The sequence below is a fragment of the Caloenas nicobarica genome, chromosome 1 (genome assembly GCF_036013445.1).
Source record: "Caloenas nicobarica isolate bCalNic1 chromosome 1, bCalNic1.hap1, whole genome shotgun sequence".
In the NCBI taxonomy this organism is placed as follows: domain Eukaryota; kingdom Metazoa; phylum Chordata; class Aves; order Columbiformes; family Columbidae; genus Caloenas; species Caloenas nicobarica.
Genome location: NC_088245.1, coordinates 43,442,950 through 43,462,004, shown reverse-complemented (window position 1 = coordinate 43,462,004; position 19,055 = coordinate 43,442,950). Strand labels below are relative to the sequence as shown.

The window sequence follows — 19,055 nt, the reverse complement described above, 5'->3', positions numbered from 1 at the left end:
CAGGTCTGTGACTGCTGGAGTTTTATACAGATGGTATTACATACCAGTATTCTGCCTATATGAACAAATCTATCCACTCAGAAAGGGTTAACTATAATGCATAGTTAGCTGATCCCTACTACAAAATCTCCTAAAAATACAACTGTCTTCAGTTACTGCTTTTAGTTTGCACTCCACTAATATTGTTGTTTCGTGATACATACGCAATAATGCTAGTGGTGGCCTGAAAGGTTGTGAGGTGAATGCCCCAGTTTTAGTGGTTTTTTCCAACTCTTATCTTAAATCATCATTAATTTCTACCCAGTAAGACAGAACATCAACAAGGGGATGGTAGCCCAAGCTACCATTTTCCATGAAAAAACAAAAGTAAAGGTCTTGTTTGATGATTGCTAATAAATAGCTACAGCGAAATGTCTCACCCAACTTAGAGCCACAAATAGAGGCTTCCAAAGTGTAGCTGTTGTTGATGCCCATCTTCCACATTACCACTCGACCTGTGCCTTCTTTGTTCTTTCGTACTCTGAAACGGCAGTCTGGGAATGAGAACTTAAAAGACAAGTACAGCATTAGCCTTTGAAGTAAATAGGAAGATGCAATGATTTCATTTTAACCCTGCAAGTTTTTTTAAATCTTATCTACCAAGCAAACAATTGTGAGTTTTCACTCTACTTGAATAATTGCACAACCTATGTCAGAGCATACTGTTATTACTGGTATAATGGAGATGCAGGTGAAATAGCAGCCCTTTGACTAAAGATTTATTTTACTTTAAAGATTTCAGAGACATCTGCAAGTAATTTTTTATGTGGCTGTACTTACTGTTTCTAAACAATCCTATACAGAAAGCTGGCCAGCTGAGCTACCACGAATCCTGCTGTATACCAACACGCATATTTACTAAAAAGTTGGAATAGCTTTTCTTTCATGAGTTAATAGTCCAACAGTTTGATGCAACTGATCTGGAGCTCACAACCACCTCATTATTGATATCTGAGGAAAACAGCATTAGCTGCAAGTATGCAATGACATCTAGTAGGTTAGTTTGTGTATGGTTTTATTCCTGAGCCTTTGCAACCTTTCTGCTTCAAAAGAAGCTTCCTGCAGTTAGATTTTGCTGGAAAATGACATATTTTAAAAGCTGTCATTTCCTACTAAACTTTTTTTCCCCTAATTGAAATATCTTTAACAAATCTGGTGATTTTGACATAATTTTCAACAGAAGCTTTCAAAAAGTTTCAATTTAGAGAAATATTTTTCTTATTTAGTTTCTTATTTGCTTACTTGTTTGTTTTTAATTCTGCAATATATTTTAAAGCTGCATTTGATATATGAGTACACAATATTTAATGTTAGTTTCTGACATTGTTAAAACAATGTTACTTTGATATTTATGGTTTTTATATTACTTTGATATCCACTTTTCTTCATCCTTTAAAAAAATCTTTAAAAATGCTAACTTTATGTCCCAATTCAGCATGATAAATTTCAGAGAGCTGTAATTTCAAAGGAGTTAAAATTTCATATTCCTACAATTTCTAGTTTTAGTCAACTGAAGATAATTTTACTGGGTGAAATGCAGTCTACTTAGCAATCCCAGGTGGTGCTTTAACTTTTAAGTAAGTTTCTAGCCAGACAATTGCTTACCTTATCTGGGCAGCTCTTGCTCAGGAAGAGTGGGAAGACACGTGGATTCCTGTATGGTGTTTTTACTTGCTGCTTTCTCTCACAGCCATACATGAAGACATTTTTTTTCATGTTGTGGCCATGGATGTCGCAATATAGAAAAACATCACGTTCCTCCATCACTCTGTAATATGAGATGACATAGAATACTTTATTAAAAGTGTTTGTTTGTTTGTTTGTTTGTTTTCCCACCTCAGAAGTGAGTCTCATGTGTAACCTAAAGAGAAAGAAATCAATATGCTTCATATTCTGAGCTCTAAGTTAAACCCTTAGTGTGCTAGACTATAGCCAAACTGCTCAGTTCCCTCCAGAATAAAACACTTACCACTGCACAGAAATAACCATATGAGTGTATGGATCATCAGCCTTTGTCCATGTGTTTGTTCTGACTCTCAGGCTCAGTTACGTACATCCAGCTCTGTAGATGTGTACACGAGCACATTGTACAGCTGAATCCTGCTACTCTTATCTGCTGCTCTTTCACTATTGTACATGTGTTGAATAACACATCCTGTACACTTATGAGACCGAAGCATAAATGGCAGTGAATACTCTTTCCTTTATCAAGCTGGAGACATATTTTTTGATGATGTGTCAAGATTCTACAATGTATTATTGCTTAACTAACTTTTTAAAGAAAATTCAGAGGTAGACACATTGGGGTTTAGCAATCCCAATGCCCAATTTGTGTCAAAGCAGAGATCTACAGGAAAGATGTGATGGTAGCACAGCTTGTCACCGGCTTTAGTCCGGGCAGGAGTTGGAAAACCATGGTGGAACTAAGAAGAAGCAGTAATAAATGTCTCAGCTGACGGTAGCTGAACATGAGGCTGAAGGTCAGTAGCAATTCAGCAGACATAATTAATATTAATTACATGGCACTCACAACTGCAGGCTGTCTCCATGCAGTAAGACAGAGAGAAGAATTCTAATGGGAAAGGATAGGGACAGTGCTCATCCCCTGTAAGCTGGGGATCTACATGCCAAAACATTCATTTGAAAGAATACAGATCTTACTTAAAATAGCCTGTAACTAGATGAAAAACATTAAACGAACTAATTCTGACACTGGTGTTTTGCAGAAGAGTCTTGTTTGTGTTAATTTGTTACAGAGGGATTTAGTTTACTAGCCAAAGGTTTAGTTTAATACCTGAAGATTTACTTTTATATCCAGAGTATCAACGTCTCTGTGACTGGAAGTCTGCATAAGAAATCAAATATATTTGTAGCAAAACATACAGCAAACTTGGCAATCTTTGTTGTCAAATGGTCTACTTTGAACGTAACTTCATTCTGGGATGTGGTTGTATGCCAGAAAAGGAAAAAAATGAGAGAAATAAGGAATTTGATAAGTAGATTTTGGCAGAAGATAGTGGGGAGAAATATGCTGAAAATGTTTTAATGAAAACTCTTTTACTTTGGAGATATAACTTATTACCAGGAATGGAGAAAAGATATTAATGGAAAACCGTCAAAATACTGCAGAAAAAAATAATCCACTCTGAAATGCAACTGCATGTAACCAAAACAGTCAGAAAGGCTCGGGTACAGGGCAAAGATGTAAACAATACCAAACCAACACGGAGCAGAGAAGTCACACTAACAAAGAAACAGTGGAAAGGAAAATCATCTATTCTAAAAGGAAAGAAAAATAGCTTACCTTTTGATCATGTTTCGGGTATACCAGATGGAAGGATAATATTTCTTCACGTTAGATCTATATTTGCGGTTCAAGTCCTGACCTGCTAAAGAACAGCGGTGATTTCCCACAATCACACCATCTGGATTCAACATGGGTACCACTTTGAAGACAAAATTGTCCCGCAGCAGTTGAGCTTTGCTTGAATCGCCAAGAATGTAATCCAGAAAGCCCTTCATTATCCAGGAACTATTAGTTTCTCCTGGGTGCACCCTCGCAGTTAGTATCACAGCCTTCCTCTCGGTGCCGTCGCTGCTTTTGGGGGGGTTGGTGATAGTTAAAACATACACTATGTTTCCTGCCAATGAATGGCACAAGATCTGAATCTTGCAGAATTTGGACTTCACTGGATCTTTAGAGATCGCCACCAGGTACTCCTGCAGGTTGGAGTAGGTGTAAGGATAGCAGTGGGCAAAGTAACAAGTGTCTTGGTCATGAGGGAACTGGAATGTCCAAGTGAGTGAGAAATACTGACGTTCACCTTGACCCGCATTGTTTTTGTAATACTTGATTTCATTTCCAGTCCTTCGCCAGCCAATGCTGTGTTTCTTAGCGTCGGCTTCTGAGTACAACAGTGGCCGCAAGCCACGTTTATATAAGCTGTTACACTTGGTAAAGTTGACAATAGTGAAGCGATATGGCATCCCTGCCTGCGTATTGCTTACTTGGAAGTAGTACCACTGCATGTATCTGCTTGTGTAGAGGTCAGCACGCAGGGTGAGCTGGTACTCAAATTCATTGCTGGTAGGCAGAAAGAAGACAAACAGTTGTGATGCTGGTTAGTGCTGTAGTATGATGCAGTGTCAAATAATGCGGACTGCCATGGAAAAGCACCCCACAGTGAATCAGGTGCAAATCTGACTTACGTTGTCATAAATCAAAGTCTACACTGTTGCCAGGAAAAATGCCTAATCGCACCTGGTGTGTCAATAACGCCACCGCTGTCTGCATTAGGACTTTTAATAATAACTAGGACTTCTGTGTTTAAAAAAAGGTGTTGATTTTGTGTGGGTGATTATCACTTACAGAAAACCTTCAGTATTATGCAATGGCTATCAGACCATTTCATATGAAGGCTGCCTGAAACTACTTTTGAAGCTTATTCAATTAATGCAAAACAAGTTACAAACCTAGAGTAAGACATTGTGCTCAGAAACTGATAGGCTGCTGATAATAACAACTCTGACAGTAACTCCATCTTAATAAAAGAAAGAAAGATTAGAAACTTACACTTTGACCACCTTCTGCAAATTCCCACTCTCAAACCGTGCTTCAAAGATCAGTGTGTTGTCCTCTTTCTGGTAGACGATTTGCTTCAAGGGGCAGATACCTCTCACTTGGGAATACATAAAGCAGAGTTTTTTGTTAGCTAAGGGAAGGAGCAGAACAGATGTCTTTCATTTCAGTCAGAACCATTTTAGGGAATACCTGCATCCCTCTGAAAATTCCTTCTAGAAACAGACAACTGTATGGAGCTGAACTTCAAAGCATATCTTAAGTAAGCATAAAAGAAATTATATGAAGATTTTGCTGCCCATTCCCACTTAATCTTATGGATTTCAGTCAGCCTAAGATCTGATTCTGTCTTGGAGGCACCTGTGTCTCTCTGTACAAGCAAAGGGCAATTCATATTCTGTATTTTGGCAAAGCAACTGAGTTAGGTGGAACAACTATGACTCAGCTCCCCCAGGTCTTTTCACAAGTCAAATGAGCAACTTTTCTATTCAGAAATCACATGTAGCTGACAATTCCTGACATCAATTTGTTTTTAAATCTCTGTATTCAATTATTCTCATCTAGAAGTAAGAAAGATGACACCCAGACCCAGCAGCAATCACTTCTATATTGCAAGTGATGTTTTCACATCACTTTTGGCATGCAGTTTGAGCCTGTAGCTCCTTTTGATCTGTTCTGCTATCTTATTCACTGTTCCTCAGATGAGGCATTCACAGGGGTATAACTGAACTTTTTACTCCAATCTGCCAGAAGTGAAATTCACTGCTACATAACTTTCTAACTAGCAAAATGAAGGCTTTGTACTGGTGGCTGGACGCTGATCACCAAGCTGTTGTTTTCTCAGCTCCTGTCTTCTTGCTTCTCTCTGTGTTCTTGCTGATGGATTTTCCTGACCCTGTACCACACGACAGGGCTAAAGCTGTACAGCAGCCCCTCTTCATATCAGAGTTGTATCTGCCCTTGCTTGAATGGGGTTGTGCTAAAGATTTATCCTGCAGCAGTCTGTCTGTCTTATTCTCTCCTGTAGTGTTACTAAAGCTCTGACAGCACTACTCAGGGAAGTTATGTAAAGCCAAGATTCCTAGAAGCCATTTTTTCATTCCTTGAATCACTGTTGCCATATGCGAAGATGCCATATTCAGTGTATTGTTCTTCGTGACTGAAGTTACTACAGACCCATAGGGTTTTTTATTAGAGAAGGGCTGTTAGGTCTGCTAGCTGGGATATCCACTTGAATAATTTCTGTTTAGATGAAATTCCATTCACAGTTTCTCAACCCTTCCCTTCCTCTTCCTTAACATCAAGGAAGAAAAATATTTCAGAAGTTAATCCAGTAAAATTGTTATGGAAACATCTGTATCAGTCAAATGATATGGAATGAAATGCACAAAGAAAATCTGAGAATGCACAAAGAAAATAATGGTATTTTGATGTTTCTGCATGGGGTCACCATGGGATTGTATTCTTCTCTCCTAAACCAGATTTTAGGTGGGCCTGTAGGACCTCAGCAGTAGGTAGTTCAAAGACAGGCAGTAACTCCCAGCTCCTGCTGAATTCAAATTCAAATTCAGTGGGAATCGGGAATGTGCCACCGCCATCTCTCACAGGATGCAATGGCCCATTACACGCCAGTCAAAATCTGTAGCAGTCAGGTCATAAATCTGCATAAGTGCAGATGCCTGTCCTACCCTACAGAGCTTCTCTGCAGGGAGGATTTTAAGGTTTCAAAAATTACATTTATTTCTATGTAACTTAGATGGGAAAGCTAGCAAGCTGGAAGTGTCTGTCCCAGGAACAGAAAGGAGACGACAAACTCCACAGGGCTCCAAAGTCCTCCTCCTCCCACCTGCTCCTGTCCCCCAGCTGGCTGCAGTGCCCACCATCCCAGTTTGCACAAGGAGTCCACTTTCCCTGCTGCAAGCAGGGATGGGCAAGTAAAGGCTCCAGGGCTCTGAAGTTCTCTGCAGGTCCTGCTACCAGTCAAACCCAAGGCTGGGGGGCAAAGCGGCACAGTCAAGGCAGTGAACATGCACTTACAGCCACTTAAAAACTCACCAAAGTCAACAAATACACAGAGTCTTCACAGTGATAGCAAACGCTCATATTCTGCTTCAGCCTGATGTTTCCTAGCCCAGGAATTGCAAACTGCCTGTAACTGCCTGCACAATGTCCTTCCTCAGGAGAAGGAGTGAGAACTGGACATATGTAAAGGCAGCAGTTTTCACCTCCTTCATTGGAAAGTTTCATTTATGAAGTCTGAAAACCATGATACCAAAATATACACTTTGCTAGAGAGATGTACAGGCTGAAATAAGAACATCCAGTCACCTGTGCATGAAGTCAGTAATAAAGGACAAGGAAAGGTGCATTTTTAAAGAACAGCAACTAAAGGAACATAAGAGAAATCACTGTCCTTGTTTATAAAAAGGCAGGGACCTGGGATTCAGTGTGTTCCTTCACATCTTATCCCTTGCAATAAATTAAAAGATCCAGTTGCAGAGGACAGAGGTTCCTTCCTAGACACACAGGAGTTACCAGTTTTCTTGGCTGCCAAATGTAGAAACCAACTAGTGACAGGTAATATGCTTGTACTGCAGAAGTAGCTAATTTCTAAATAAACACGATGTCAGAGTACCAGTGCTTTTCAGTATATTGCACGCTTTTACTGACTATGTTGACCTCAAGAAGGCTGCCAGATCCCTTTCAGCTTTGTGCTTCTGAAAATTTTGTGCTCACATCTAGTTATCCTAGTATTGCAAAACTATCATAATTCTTTCTTATACACGTAGAAGTAGCCCAGGACCAAAATCCCAGAAGTTCCAAGTTCATCCAAGGCAACTGGATCAACTTACCAAACACAGGAATAATAACTCTGATAATCAACTGGTGATGGCTGAATAAGGCAACTAACTCCCTTTAATTCTGTCCAATTAATCCTTGCCCGACTTGGAAGCCTGTAATCAAGCATTGATCCAATATGGCCAGATTTTGTTTATAAGTCTTGGCAAAACTACTATAGCAAACAGAATAACAAAATACTTTCCCAACACAGACTTTAGGAGTTGGTCTTGCAGTTATGCAGCTCTCATCTTTTTCGGTTTCTCTTTTGGTTGTTAAGTTATTGTTAACCACTCATATTTTCACAACAAACTCATTTTAAGCTGGTTCACACTGTAATTCACTGAGAACAATGGCTTGACCTGAATTGAACTTCTGAGATCATTAACAGAATTTATGGCTGATGAGATAGCTGTTTAGCTAATTTCCTTCCCTATGTATAGGAAAATCATTTATTCTGAAGTGCATTAAAATAACAATGGAAAATCATATTGATTTCATCAGGCTTTGAATTAGGTTCTTAAAGGATATAAAAGCAGGTACTTCATCTGCCTACAGCTGGCAGCAAGATTCTTCAGTGTACCCACCTTCTTCCAGATAAACCACACTGCCTTTGTCAGGATTTTGGTATGGTGGTGTCACCTCCAAACCTGTTGGAGTGTACAATGGCTCAGGGCTAGTGGGTATCCAGTCTGAAAAAGAAGAGACACAGAGAAGACTACAAGCAGGAAGATTGTATTAGAGTCTTTATAATACACATTGAAAAGTGATTAATCCTATTTACATCAGTTGCACATAAATGAATAGGGAAGCCGACTTTTGAACCTCATTTTTGGATCTGTGAACAAATCTTCACTATAACTCTAAATAAAAATACCTAACAACCTGTGCATGGAATAACCTTTTGCTGTGCAAATATATCTCTGTTTCCTGTACAGCTTTCTTACCATCAGTGAGGATGACAATGGTGAACATTAGATGGCACTGGTACCATTAGGAAAACAGAAGCTCCAACTACAAAGAGAAGTCATTGCTGACCACACAGATGCTGCATGGCTATAATGCAGTGTCTCCATGTGACTCTCATGACATCTGCCTGGCATGTCAAAGACTCTGACAGTAGGCCTTTCCTCACTGTAATACAGCAGTCCTATCCCATTCCATTCAAGACAATGGGATCTCGTTTCAAAGGTAACAGAATAAAGGCATAAATGGCTCAGTCCCACCTCTGTGCATTTCTGATTTTCACTGATTACTTCTAAATTGCAATTGGTTGTATCTGTAAAGTGCAGAGACTGTTCAAGTTTTCACTGTCGTGTGACTTTTGTACAGACTGCATTAAAGCAGTTATTAGCTGACATTCATATTTAACCACATAGCCCTGAAATATAATACTGCCATTGCTAGTAACAGGGCATGAGATTTGTATGGAGTTTGTAAGGCCTAAGGACAGAGGCTTGTTGGGTTTGCTCCGTTTGAACTTTTATTTATCTGTCTGCAGCTTTGTTTCACTTCATGAACACCGTATATGTTACATTCAGATGTAACATGGAGCTGAAGACTGATAAAGAAAGAGAGAGGTGTAAGAGTGTGCTAGCAAACATATGAAAATGACCCCAGAGTTATTTGGATGCTAGAGTGAGAAAGAAGAAGTCATCAGTACAAATATTGTATTTCTCCCAGCAAAGTGCTCCAGAAACTGATGATTTGCAACAAACAACCCTTCCCCTCTACCAGAATGAAATCTCTACAGCAAAACCACTGACCTAGAGGAGCATTGGAAGGGGAACCCAGGAGAAGGGTGTGAGTGAGGCACACGTATAACAGTTTCAACTGCATTAATACTTTTTCTTTTTCTGTAGCAAGAAGATCTGGACTAATAATGATTTCTCTCTAAAGATTAGCCAAAAAGGCCACTGGCATGCTGGCTTGCATCAGAAATAGTGTGGCCAGCAGGACTAGGGCAGTGACCGTCCCTCTGTACACGGCACTGGTGAAGCTGCACCTCCAATACTGTGTTCAGTTTTGGGCCCCTCACTACAAGAAACACATTGAGGTGCTGGAGAGAGTTCGGAGAAGGACAATGAAGCTGGTGAGGGGTCTGGAGCACAAGACTTACGAGGAGCGGCTGAGGGAACTGGGGCTGTTTACCCTGGAGAAAAGGAGGCTGAGGGGAGACCTGATCGCTGTCTACAACTACCTGAAAGGAGGTTGTAGTGAGGTGGGTGTTGGTCTCTTTTGCCAATAGGCAGTAATAGGACAAGACAAAATGGTCTCAAGTTTCACCAGGGGATGTTTAGATTGGATATTAAGAAAAATTTCTTCATGGAAAGGGTTGTCAGGCATTGGAACAGGCTGCCCAGGGAAGTGGCTGAGTCACCATCCCTGGAGGTGTTTAGAAGGTGTGTAGATGTGGCACTTATGGACATGGTTTAGGGGTGGACTTGGCAGTGCTAGGTTTACGACAGGACTTGATGATCTTAAGTGTCTTTTCCCACCTAAACAATTCTATGATTCTACTTCACTTATACTAACAATACATTCTTGGCTTTATTTATATTTAAGGTGTGCTTCCTCTTGGCCCATGCACTAGATTTTGAGCATAACACAATAACTTACCAATGTGCTCAATTCTGTTCCTGATGACTTCACACTGGTGTGGCCAGTGCACCAAGAAAAACTGGTCACCAGCAGGTGCTGAGTGACAGAGATTCTGAGACTCCTGAGGATGGGGTACCTCTGTCTCCGAGTCAGATAATAACATAATCTGTTTTGCCCTTGGAAGAAGATGAGCACAAACAGAATCTATAAGAAAGCAAAAGAACCCTCACATCAGTCTCTCGTGCTCTTCCAAGTGGAAACAGGCGGCACTGATTATCTATGTGAAATTAACGGCACAATAAAATTACATTCCACTGAAATGTAAATTTAATGCTCCACCCTATAAATCACACTGATTTTAAAAGTAGCATTGAATTAACAGTTAATTAATTAAACTACAAAGTACATCAAGTATCCAACTGCATCAGGGAATAGCTTATTTGGGTTTCTACAGGAAATGTTGGCACCTTTTATTATTACTGCTTTTGTTACTAGTGTGTTATGGTAAGGCCTGCAATCTCAATGCCCGACTCAAAATCTGTACTGTGTAAGAATATACAAATAACAAACAAAGCTTATTCCTACAAAACTTGTCACACAGAGTGTATGCAACAACAAGATTGTACTGGCTAGCACGACAGGAGAGGTAAGAATCTGATGCTATCAAGAATTCTGTAAAGCAACAGAAACATTTGAAGGAGATGGGGGCAGTTTTTGCTTGTCAGCAAGGAATTTTCTTAAAAGTTATGAGAAGCTACTTGAATGAAAACATGACAGGCAGATAAAAGGCTTTGAAAAAATCTAGTAATTAGATGACTGGGACTGCCGGTACTGTGCACTGACCACAACACTGCCCAGAGTTAATTACTTCTCTTTGCCATAGATATGAAAAGATCCCCTTTCAAAGCATTCCATGTCCTCCCTACTATCTGCTTAGAGTTGGCCAAAAGATAAGAGTTTGCTTTCATGGGAAATTTTTTTTGTATTTGCTTTGGGTCTGAATCAGACACCAGCACCTGTAGGACTTATTTTACCAGCAAAAAATTCTAATCAGCTTTAGACTTGGTTTCTAGATCTACTTCTCCTCACAACAAACAAAATAACACAATAAGGAAAAGCACTTCACCTGAAGAATCTACTTTCAAGTATAGATGACAACATATGTGAAAAGCAAATGAATTAAAAACAAAAGTGCTGAACCCATTTTTACACTCTAGTGGATACTTAACTCTAATGGATACCTGGTTACTAAAATGCCAAATCAGTAACTGGTGATCAAGGGCATGGTGCGAGATAGGACTGAGATAATTACTCACCTAGGTCAAGAACCATAAAGTGTGACTAGACCTACCTCCAATTTTGTTTAGAGCTTGACAGTTTTGCGAGCACTAATATCTTTCCCCTTCCACTTTCTTCCACCCTGTGATCTCACAAGGAAAACGTAGGGGAATAATTGAAAGGGTCCTAACCTGTAAGATGAGCACACTGCTGACTGTCTTCAGTCACAAATGAGTCAAGAAGGTCTTCATCCTAAAAAAAATAAGTAATTAAAATACTAAAATGAAATCAAAAGTTCACAATAGGACAGCTTGCTCTTTTTTATTTTCAGAGAGAAAAGCTGCCTCTGTTTTCATAGATTTATAGAATAGTTTGGGTTGGCAGGTACCTTCAAAGGTCATCTAGTCCAACTCCCAGTTTTGGTTTACTATATAGCCTGAGTAATTTGGACAAACTGGTCATGTATTCTGTCATTATTCTTGGCCACTGTTCAAAGGAGATGTGCTTTCACTTGTCCTCTTTTGTTCTTTTGTTTCCCCAGTGCCTCTCTTGTGCAGTTGTGGTATTCCCACTCTTGTGTGAAAAGCTAGAGCAGAAAACTGATATAAGAAAAAAATGTTTGTTTTTCAGCTGCATTAATTAGCCCTCTGATCCAACTCATCAAACAAGTCTACTAACGTAAGAGCAGGAGAGGCAATGGAAACGAATAGCTAGGACAGCCCTAGTGGCAGCCCAGATATATGCCACAATTATCCCAAAGCAATAAGGACTAGGACAGGGAGGTGAGGAATGTGTTACTGGGGGACTGAGGCATAACACTTGGCAAAAATTAAAAAAGCACCACTCTGCAGCCAAAGTGCACATGGGCTGTGAAAAGCGACCAGTTATCCTGGGTTAAGTTTGAAGTGCATTGGCAAGGCAGCACTGAGAGAACAGTGCTTGTCCCCTTCACTGTGCTTAACAAAGAACATTTATTTCCTGGGTTTTCAGTCTAGTCCCCTTTCATTAACATCATGTTGAATTAAAACCTGAATTTCTTTTCTGAAATGCAAATAAATGCTGATAACATCAAATGCATTTCACAGCTGGTAAAAATACTCTCAGCTCCTATATAAAAATACTGCTGCTATTTACATTCGCCATATTTGCAAATATAAAACAGGGTTTCTAAAAACCTGCTAGTCCAGTAGCTGACCAGGAGCTTGATTTTTACAGGTCAAGAACTGAAAACAGTTCACAAACCAAAGTACAGATAAAATCATAATGCAGAGGAGGCAGAGGAGGCATAGGATTTTACTTTGCTCAGTAACGAAGAGCCGTACTGGTCTCAACAACATGGATAGCGCTAGGGATGAGCTCTCAGGACAAGGATTTGGGTAATGTGATGTACGTCAAGGTCTCAAAATTTAGTTTACGGCCAAGAGCGCTCTGCAATGCATGTCAGGTGCCTGTAGAAAATGGTTTGTCACTGGGGCTGCCTACTTGTCTTTTTACGAGAATAAGAAACGATTGCTTCTAACGAACTACAGCCGATATCCCCACGATCTGGGCCGCCCCCAGAGGGGAGCAGGCGCCGAGGGGACTTACTGAGCTGCCTTCCTCCCTGGCGCCGCGGCTCCCCCCGTCCCGCCCCGCTGCCGGGGCGGCGGGACAGGCCATCCCGAAGCGGCGGAACCGCCGTGCTCCCACCTCCGAGGGGCCGCTCCCAGCGCCGGCCGCTCCGGGCGCGCCCCGCGGCGCCGCAGGCAGAGCGGCGCGGTGGCCCCCGCAGCACCGGGCAGCGCGGCCGCCGCAACCGCCCCCGCGCCCCCGCCCCGCTCTCGCGAGCGTTCGTTGCCGGCTCCGCTACGGGGGAGCGCGGCCCCGGGGGTGGCGCCGGGAGCGGCGGGCGCTGGCCGGTGTTACCCCCCCGTCGCTGGCAGGGGTCAAGTCAGAGGTTCGTGCCGCAGTGTCCCAGCAAACAGCCGTCCCGGAGAAGGGTGATGCGCGGGGTGGTGGCAGCTGCGCGGCGGCTTCCTTGCCCCTTCTGGTGGTTCTGCTGGCTTGGGCTGTGCGGGAGAACTGGTATTTTTTCCTCCTGTAACATGTAATCCTCTGTCCCTTAAGTCAGGGAACACAAGCAGCATTAAACGTTGCAATAATGTAAATACAGTTTCATCCACATCAACAACGCAACACCTTCTCCTGTCCCAGTCTATAGCCTACAATACCTGCAACCTAGCCCATCAAAGAGTAGCCGCTCCAGAATAAACACTCGTCCTCCCACAAAGCTGAGACAGGGCACAAGCACATGCCTGCACCGCACCGAAGCGCTGGCTCTCCGTAGTCTATACTTCAGTGGGATGGCAGCCAAACAGCTGCTAGTCTGGCTTAGACTTCCCAAGTGTCCTTAAGTGTCAGATGGGACCAAATGCACCCATGTTTTTGACTTTAGAAATGGCAAATGCATGGCAGGTTGGTCAGGCTGTGTGAGGGTGGGTGCTAAGCAGATGCTGCAAGCATTGGGCTTCCCGTGTGTGTGTGCCACACATATCTTTGTGCTTGTACAGTGTGTCTCATGCTTCCTGGTCATCCTGTGCAGTAAGTCGAGCCTCTTTGGAAAACTCATAGGCATGTGTCTCCCTGTCTGGGCAGGAATCGAGAAATTGATGTCTGCCAAATTGCTATGGCCTACTTGCAGAACTCAAACAACAACCTGTGATTTCATTTAATTTGGCCCTGTCCACACCTCCTTGAAAATTTCAAACTACAGTTTGAGGAAGCATGACCAGGGAGCTCTGATGAGTTACACGTGGCCGTGACCAGACATACAAATGATGTGATACATCTACTCTAGATTCTCTTGGCCTGAGAGACAGAAGGAGACATTTCCCAGTCTGTCCATTCCTATTGTACAGTACCATAGGTGCCTTCTGCACAGTTTCATTAGCCCTTTCATGGACAGATGTTCTGCTCAGTAATCTGTTTTCTAGTTGCTTGTTACATTCTGGCCATTACTCTATCACTTCAGTTTCATGGCTACAATAACTTCAAAGCATTGCTTTCATCTAAAAGGTAGAAGGGGCTGTAGGATGTTGCACTGAGCTTTAGATGCCATTGCCGGTGCCACAGCAGGGCTGCAAACACCATGATTCACATGCGTGAATCCTCCTTCCTTGGCATCTTCTTTAAGTGAAGGCTGCCCTCTTAATTTCTAGTTTACTTGCCATAGTTCTTCAGCCTTTCTGATTCCTGGCTGGCTCCCCAACGAGTAGCTTCCAGAACAATGCCTCTGCACAAGGCTCAGAGAAGTGCCTGGAGTCCAGAACCTGGGATGAGACCACCCAGGGCCCAGGGAAGGAAAGGTTAACCTCTTTGCTGACCAGGGCCAGATTTGTTTCACAGCCCTGCAGGTCACTTGCTGATGCCAGCCTGAGCTCCTGATGACCAATCTGGTGTTGGTGCCGGTGGGTGACCATCCCTGTCTCAGGAGATCAGAGGGTGAAGGAAGGTAGAGTGTGAAGAAGAGCAGACTGATATGTTGATTTCAAGGACAATGTCAGGGATTGAAGAGAGGAATGAAGGCCCAACAGAAGGGGCAGAATTTAGACAGGATTTCAGGAATAACTGATGTTGGAAGTCACAGTCACCAAAGCAAAGTAGCAGGACTCCTTCAGCTTCCTCTGTTGTCCATGGAGGCAGGTTTTCCCAAAGAACGATCCAGAGCACTATAATATATTTTGGATCTGCTTGGATTTGCCTTCTGGAAGACCTGCTTTTCCTCCATGAGTTATAGAGGGAACAGTGGCTAAAACAGGGGTCTAAGTTGGTTGAGTGTGAATATCCATCCCCAGGATTTCTGTGAATTACTGGCAGCCATGACTGCCCAGCATCCTGAGCCTTGCTCAAAGCAAGTCACAAAGATGACATGCAGTCACAGAAGGGACTGTGGGGTGTAAGTGTACTCCTTTACTGAGCAGAAGAGAGAGAATTTGAACCTGCCTCTTATAGTAGGGACATGTTACCATATACTTTCAGTCTGCATAATTACGGAACATCTATTAGCTCCACAAATAATCTCCAGGACTAAACACTCATGGGAGTTTTGCTGTTTGCTGCTACAAGACAAATGCTCTGACCTCTATATCAGCAACATGTGTTATGGTTATATCAATTTGTACATGAAATGGGGAGTGGGGGAGGTGGCATCACTGCTTCTTAACACATGTAGGAAAGTTATTTCCTCCCTGCAATAGTCACACCCCACATATGATTATACAATCACATCTAGAGTCAGACCCTGCATCTTCAGCACTGAAAAGCAATGTATATGTTTCTCTGTAGTGAAGATGGTCCTGAGATGCATGCAGGTGTGGAACATCTGTCTCATGCTATTAAAACATTTGAAAGAAATTAAGTCTCTGATAAGAGAGATTTGAACCACAATGTTTCCCTGCTTATGATGAGAGAAAATTGTATGTTTAATGGAACCATAGTTAGAGTACTACTGTGTGCCATAAGAAAACTTTTGTAATATGAGCAAGTACTGGGGAAAAATCCTGAAACAGGCCTTAAAAATTATTCTGTTTTATAGGCTGAGAAGTAATATTAACTGACCAATATCCTGATATTTAAGGAATTGCTTTTTTGGTTTCCCAAAATGCCAGTTGAATGATCAGATTTGCCTCCTTTGTATAAACAATAATCTCTGTAACCTAATCACAAAACAAATAAAATAACCATATGCTTATATTTCAATTATTCACTTTTATATCTGTCATCATGGTACTTAAAAATCATCATCTCAATCAGAATCATGTTGCATTAGGTGCTGTATTTTGCAAAGATTCCACCCTTCCTTTAGACAAGTCAACAGGAGAGGCAGGGAGGGCAGGGATAGGAGGCAGGAGTGACTTTTCCCAGAGGATGGAGTGGCAGAACTGTGAATGGAAACTGTGTCATAAATCTGTCCTGCCCTCTGGGCAGCATCGTCCCTTACAGGAGCTCAAAAGTTTGCTGCTGAGCTGGCAGGAGGAAGATCACAGCCTAAACTTTAGTCTGGAGTCTCCAGGAGCCTTTGGGTACCTCTGGTGAGAAGTTATGTATTGCTATATTCTTTCTTGGGAAAAAAAGTTTGTGTTAGTAGCAGCTTGATTAAAAATGTTTTATTTAAGATTTATATTACGAACTGTTTCTCTGCCTCAAGTCTTAATTTGTTCCTGAATGGATCAAGATGAATGCACTAAAGATTTGTTTGATGTTGGAGAAATAATTATTCACAAATTATTCATTTGTTTTTAAAGCATCTATGCTATCTTTTCTTAAAATAATTTTATGTGTATTTGCACAATGGAGCGGTAGGTGCTATTTTGCATACTTGTGTACACTATGAAAAAGGTTTTTCTCACGTTTTTCTTTAACGTTACTTTTCCTACAGTGATACAGTTCTCCCACAGTGCTTTGGGTTTGCTACTTCTTTCCCTAAAAATAATTTTTCTCCATAGCTAAGGGAGCAGGGGAAATAAGAATTAGCTTTCAACGGTTTCGGCTGGTGTTGCCGACATGGGGGACAGAATGGCCACGAGGTGGTAGCAGTCTGCAAGGGAGGGCCAGGAGATGGCTCTGAGCTTTGCTTGTTGATCCAGAGACCCAAATACTGCCTGTGTAGGTTATGCCATAGAGTGAAGCATTTGCAGCGTTCAGGCAGTGTTATTTAGATCTATTTTCTATTAATTTGTATTGTTTCACTTGGAAGTAATCTTGTGTGAAGTAGGGCAATGGGGGATAACACCATAGCGTCTCTCTTGTCAGCTCTAAGGCCCTTCACCTGACTTGGCCAAGGATGCCAAGTGCAAATCCATTTTAAAATTGCTGGTATAGCTCAGCATCTGGGCTTGTGCGCTGCCGTGCCGGAGGCTCTGCCTGGCTGGTACGGTCCATCTGCTTTTCAGGGTCTTTTAACAGCATCCAGAAAGACGTGGCCCCAGGTTGCAAAGCACTGACTTCCTACTTACTCCTTCTGTCAGCCTGGATCAGTTCAGAGTGGTGTTAACGGGCTGACTTCATGCTGCCTGCCTTTTACGAGAGATCAGTCATCATCCACCCTCTCCAGGCTTACGTAAAGTTCATGTTAATAGAGAAAGACAGTGAAAACTCCATCATGTGCTCTGTCTGATTTGACAGAAATGCAGTCATATGCCCGCATGTGATCAAGATTAAATTTGTGCTGCTGAGTGATCTCACAGTGTGCAAATCCCTATTAATGCACTTGAAACCACAGTTTTGGGCAAAAAATATGCTTTTACTCCTGCTGCTCCTGCTATGAGAGAAAAGAAGAGAAAGAGTTTCTGATAGATTACTGGGGCAGACAACTGCAGGGATCATTTTGGTTTGGGTTACAATTACCAGAAAAGATACAGGAGATTGTTCTGTAAACTGTTTCACTGTGAATTCTGGGGGAATTTCATCCTTTCTTGATACATGGAAGTTATGGGAAGGCGTGTGAGGACTGGCAGCACTAACCTGCTTCTACTCTCTATCTGCTGCACATCATACTTGAGTGTAGGTTTTGTGTGACAGCAGGATTTAGTATAAAGGCAACATTCAATTTACAACATTATAAGGTTAATTTAGCTCTGCAATGAAGACAAGCTCTGAATTTCTTGCTGCATTTCTATGTATAAACGCTGGTTGTGCTGTGAATAGCAACAGTTTCATTTAGACTTGGTGCTCAGATGTGAATGCTCAGACACTTTGCAGCACGCGGTTTAAATCTTTTAAAGAAAAAAAAGAGGTTTTCAATACTAGTATGGACTCAACAATCGTTGTTTGCATATTGAGAACCATAACCAACAATCTAAACTGTTTTTTCCTTCGTGGAGTCCATCTTTACTCTTGTGCAAGTTTTTCTCTTCATTGCTAATGATTTAAACACCTATTCATTGCTCGATAAGACTCTGTCCTTGAAGGCAAAGGAGGAGTGAAAAAATGTCACTTAATGTTGCACAAAATGAAAAAAATCATTTGCATTAGGTTCCTTTCAGCCGGTGCTGCAAATATGCACATGTGCTTTAAATTTATCTTGATTTTTATTCTTAGTGGTATGGTGAAATGTGCTTATGTTAAACATGCTGCAGAGGAGTTTCAAAATAAATCATGTCCTGAACTGACCTGATTCCCTTTATTTTTGTTTTCCTTAGGCTTTAATATTGCTTATAGAGTGATAACATGCAGCACTGAAAGTAACAGTCTAGTTTGTTTCTCTCTGATACAATCGTTGATACATTTTTCTATTTCTGACTTATTTTCCATGTTTTCCTTTGATTCCACAATTCTCAAAGGTGCATCCTCCATTTTACAGAAAGCAAACTGTTTAAGAATAAATATTCCAGCTACTTTTAGCTGAGTAAAAATAATATACTCTCCGGATACTTATACAACTGGCTCAGTTATGGGTTTTAGTAAATATCTATGAATTTTTACACATATTTGAGAAGTTCTTAGTCAAGCAAGCTGCTTTAAATCCAGTTATTTCTGTTTTTCTCTCTTCTGTTTTTCCAGATATTTTCTTCCATCAGGCCATCTCATGAGAGTCGCATCCCTAGCTGCCAATACTGATTTTTGTGTCCATGTTTGGATTTTTTTTTTCCCCCAGCTCCAACTTTAATAAGCCTCCTGGGCTTTCTTTGAAGATTTCTTCTGCAACTGCAAATAAACCCTCATGTGTCTCTGATGCTTCTAT

General features: G+C 41.5%; 1 protein-coding gene across 1 annotated transcript in view; it reads right to left on the bottom strand.

Moving 5' to 3' along the window:
• The window catches only part of LOC136003042 (cytosolic carboxypeptidase 3-like), a 33,356-nt gene extending 20,223 nt beyond the window's left edge, over nt 1-13,133 (bottom strand). The window contains exons 1-8 of the mRNA XM_065658326.1: nt 12,923-13,133; nt 11,527-11,587; nt 10,076-10,261; nt 8,044-8,148; nt 4,613-4,751; nt 3,344-4,123; nt 1,645-1,807; nt 420-546 (exon numbers count right to left, since the gene is read on the bottom strand). Coding sequence (XP_065514398.1) covers nt 420-546; nt 1,645-1,807; nt 3,344-4,123; nt 4,613-4,751; nt 8,044-8,148; nt 10,076-10,261; nt 11,527-11,587; nt 12,923-12,994 — 1,633 coding nt within the window. The 5' untranslated portion in view covers nt 12,995-13,133. The remainder of the gene's footprint in view (nt 1-419; nt 547-1,644; nt 1,808-3,343; nt 4,124-4,612; nt 4,752-8,043; nt 8,149-10,075; nt 10,262-11,526; nt 11,588-12,922) is intronic.
• Between the last annotated feature and the right edge of the window lie 5,922 nt (nt 13,134-19,055).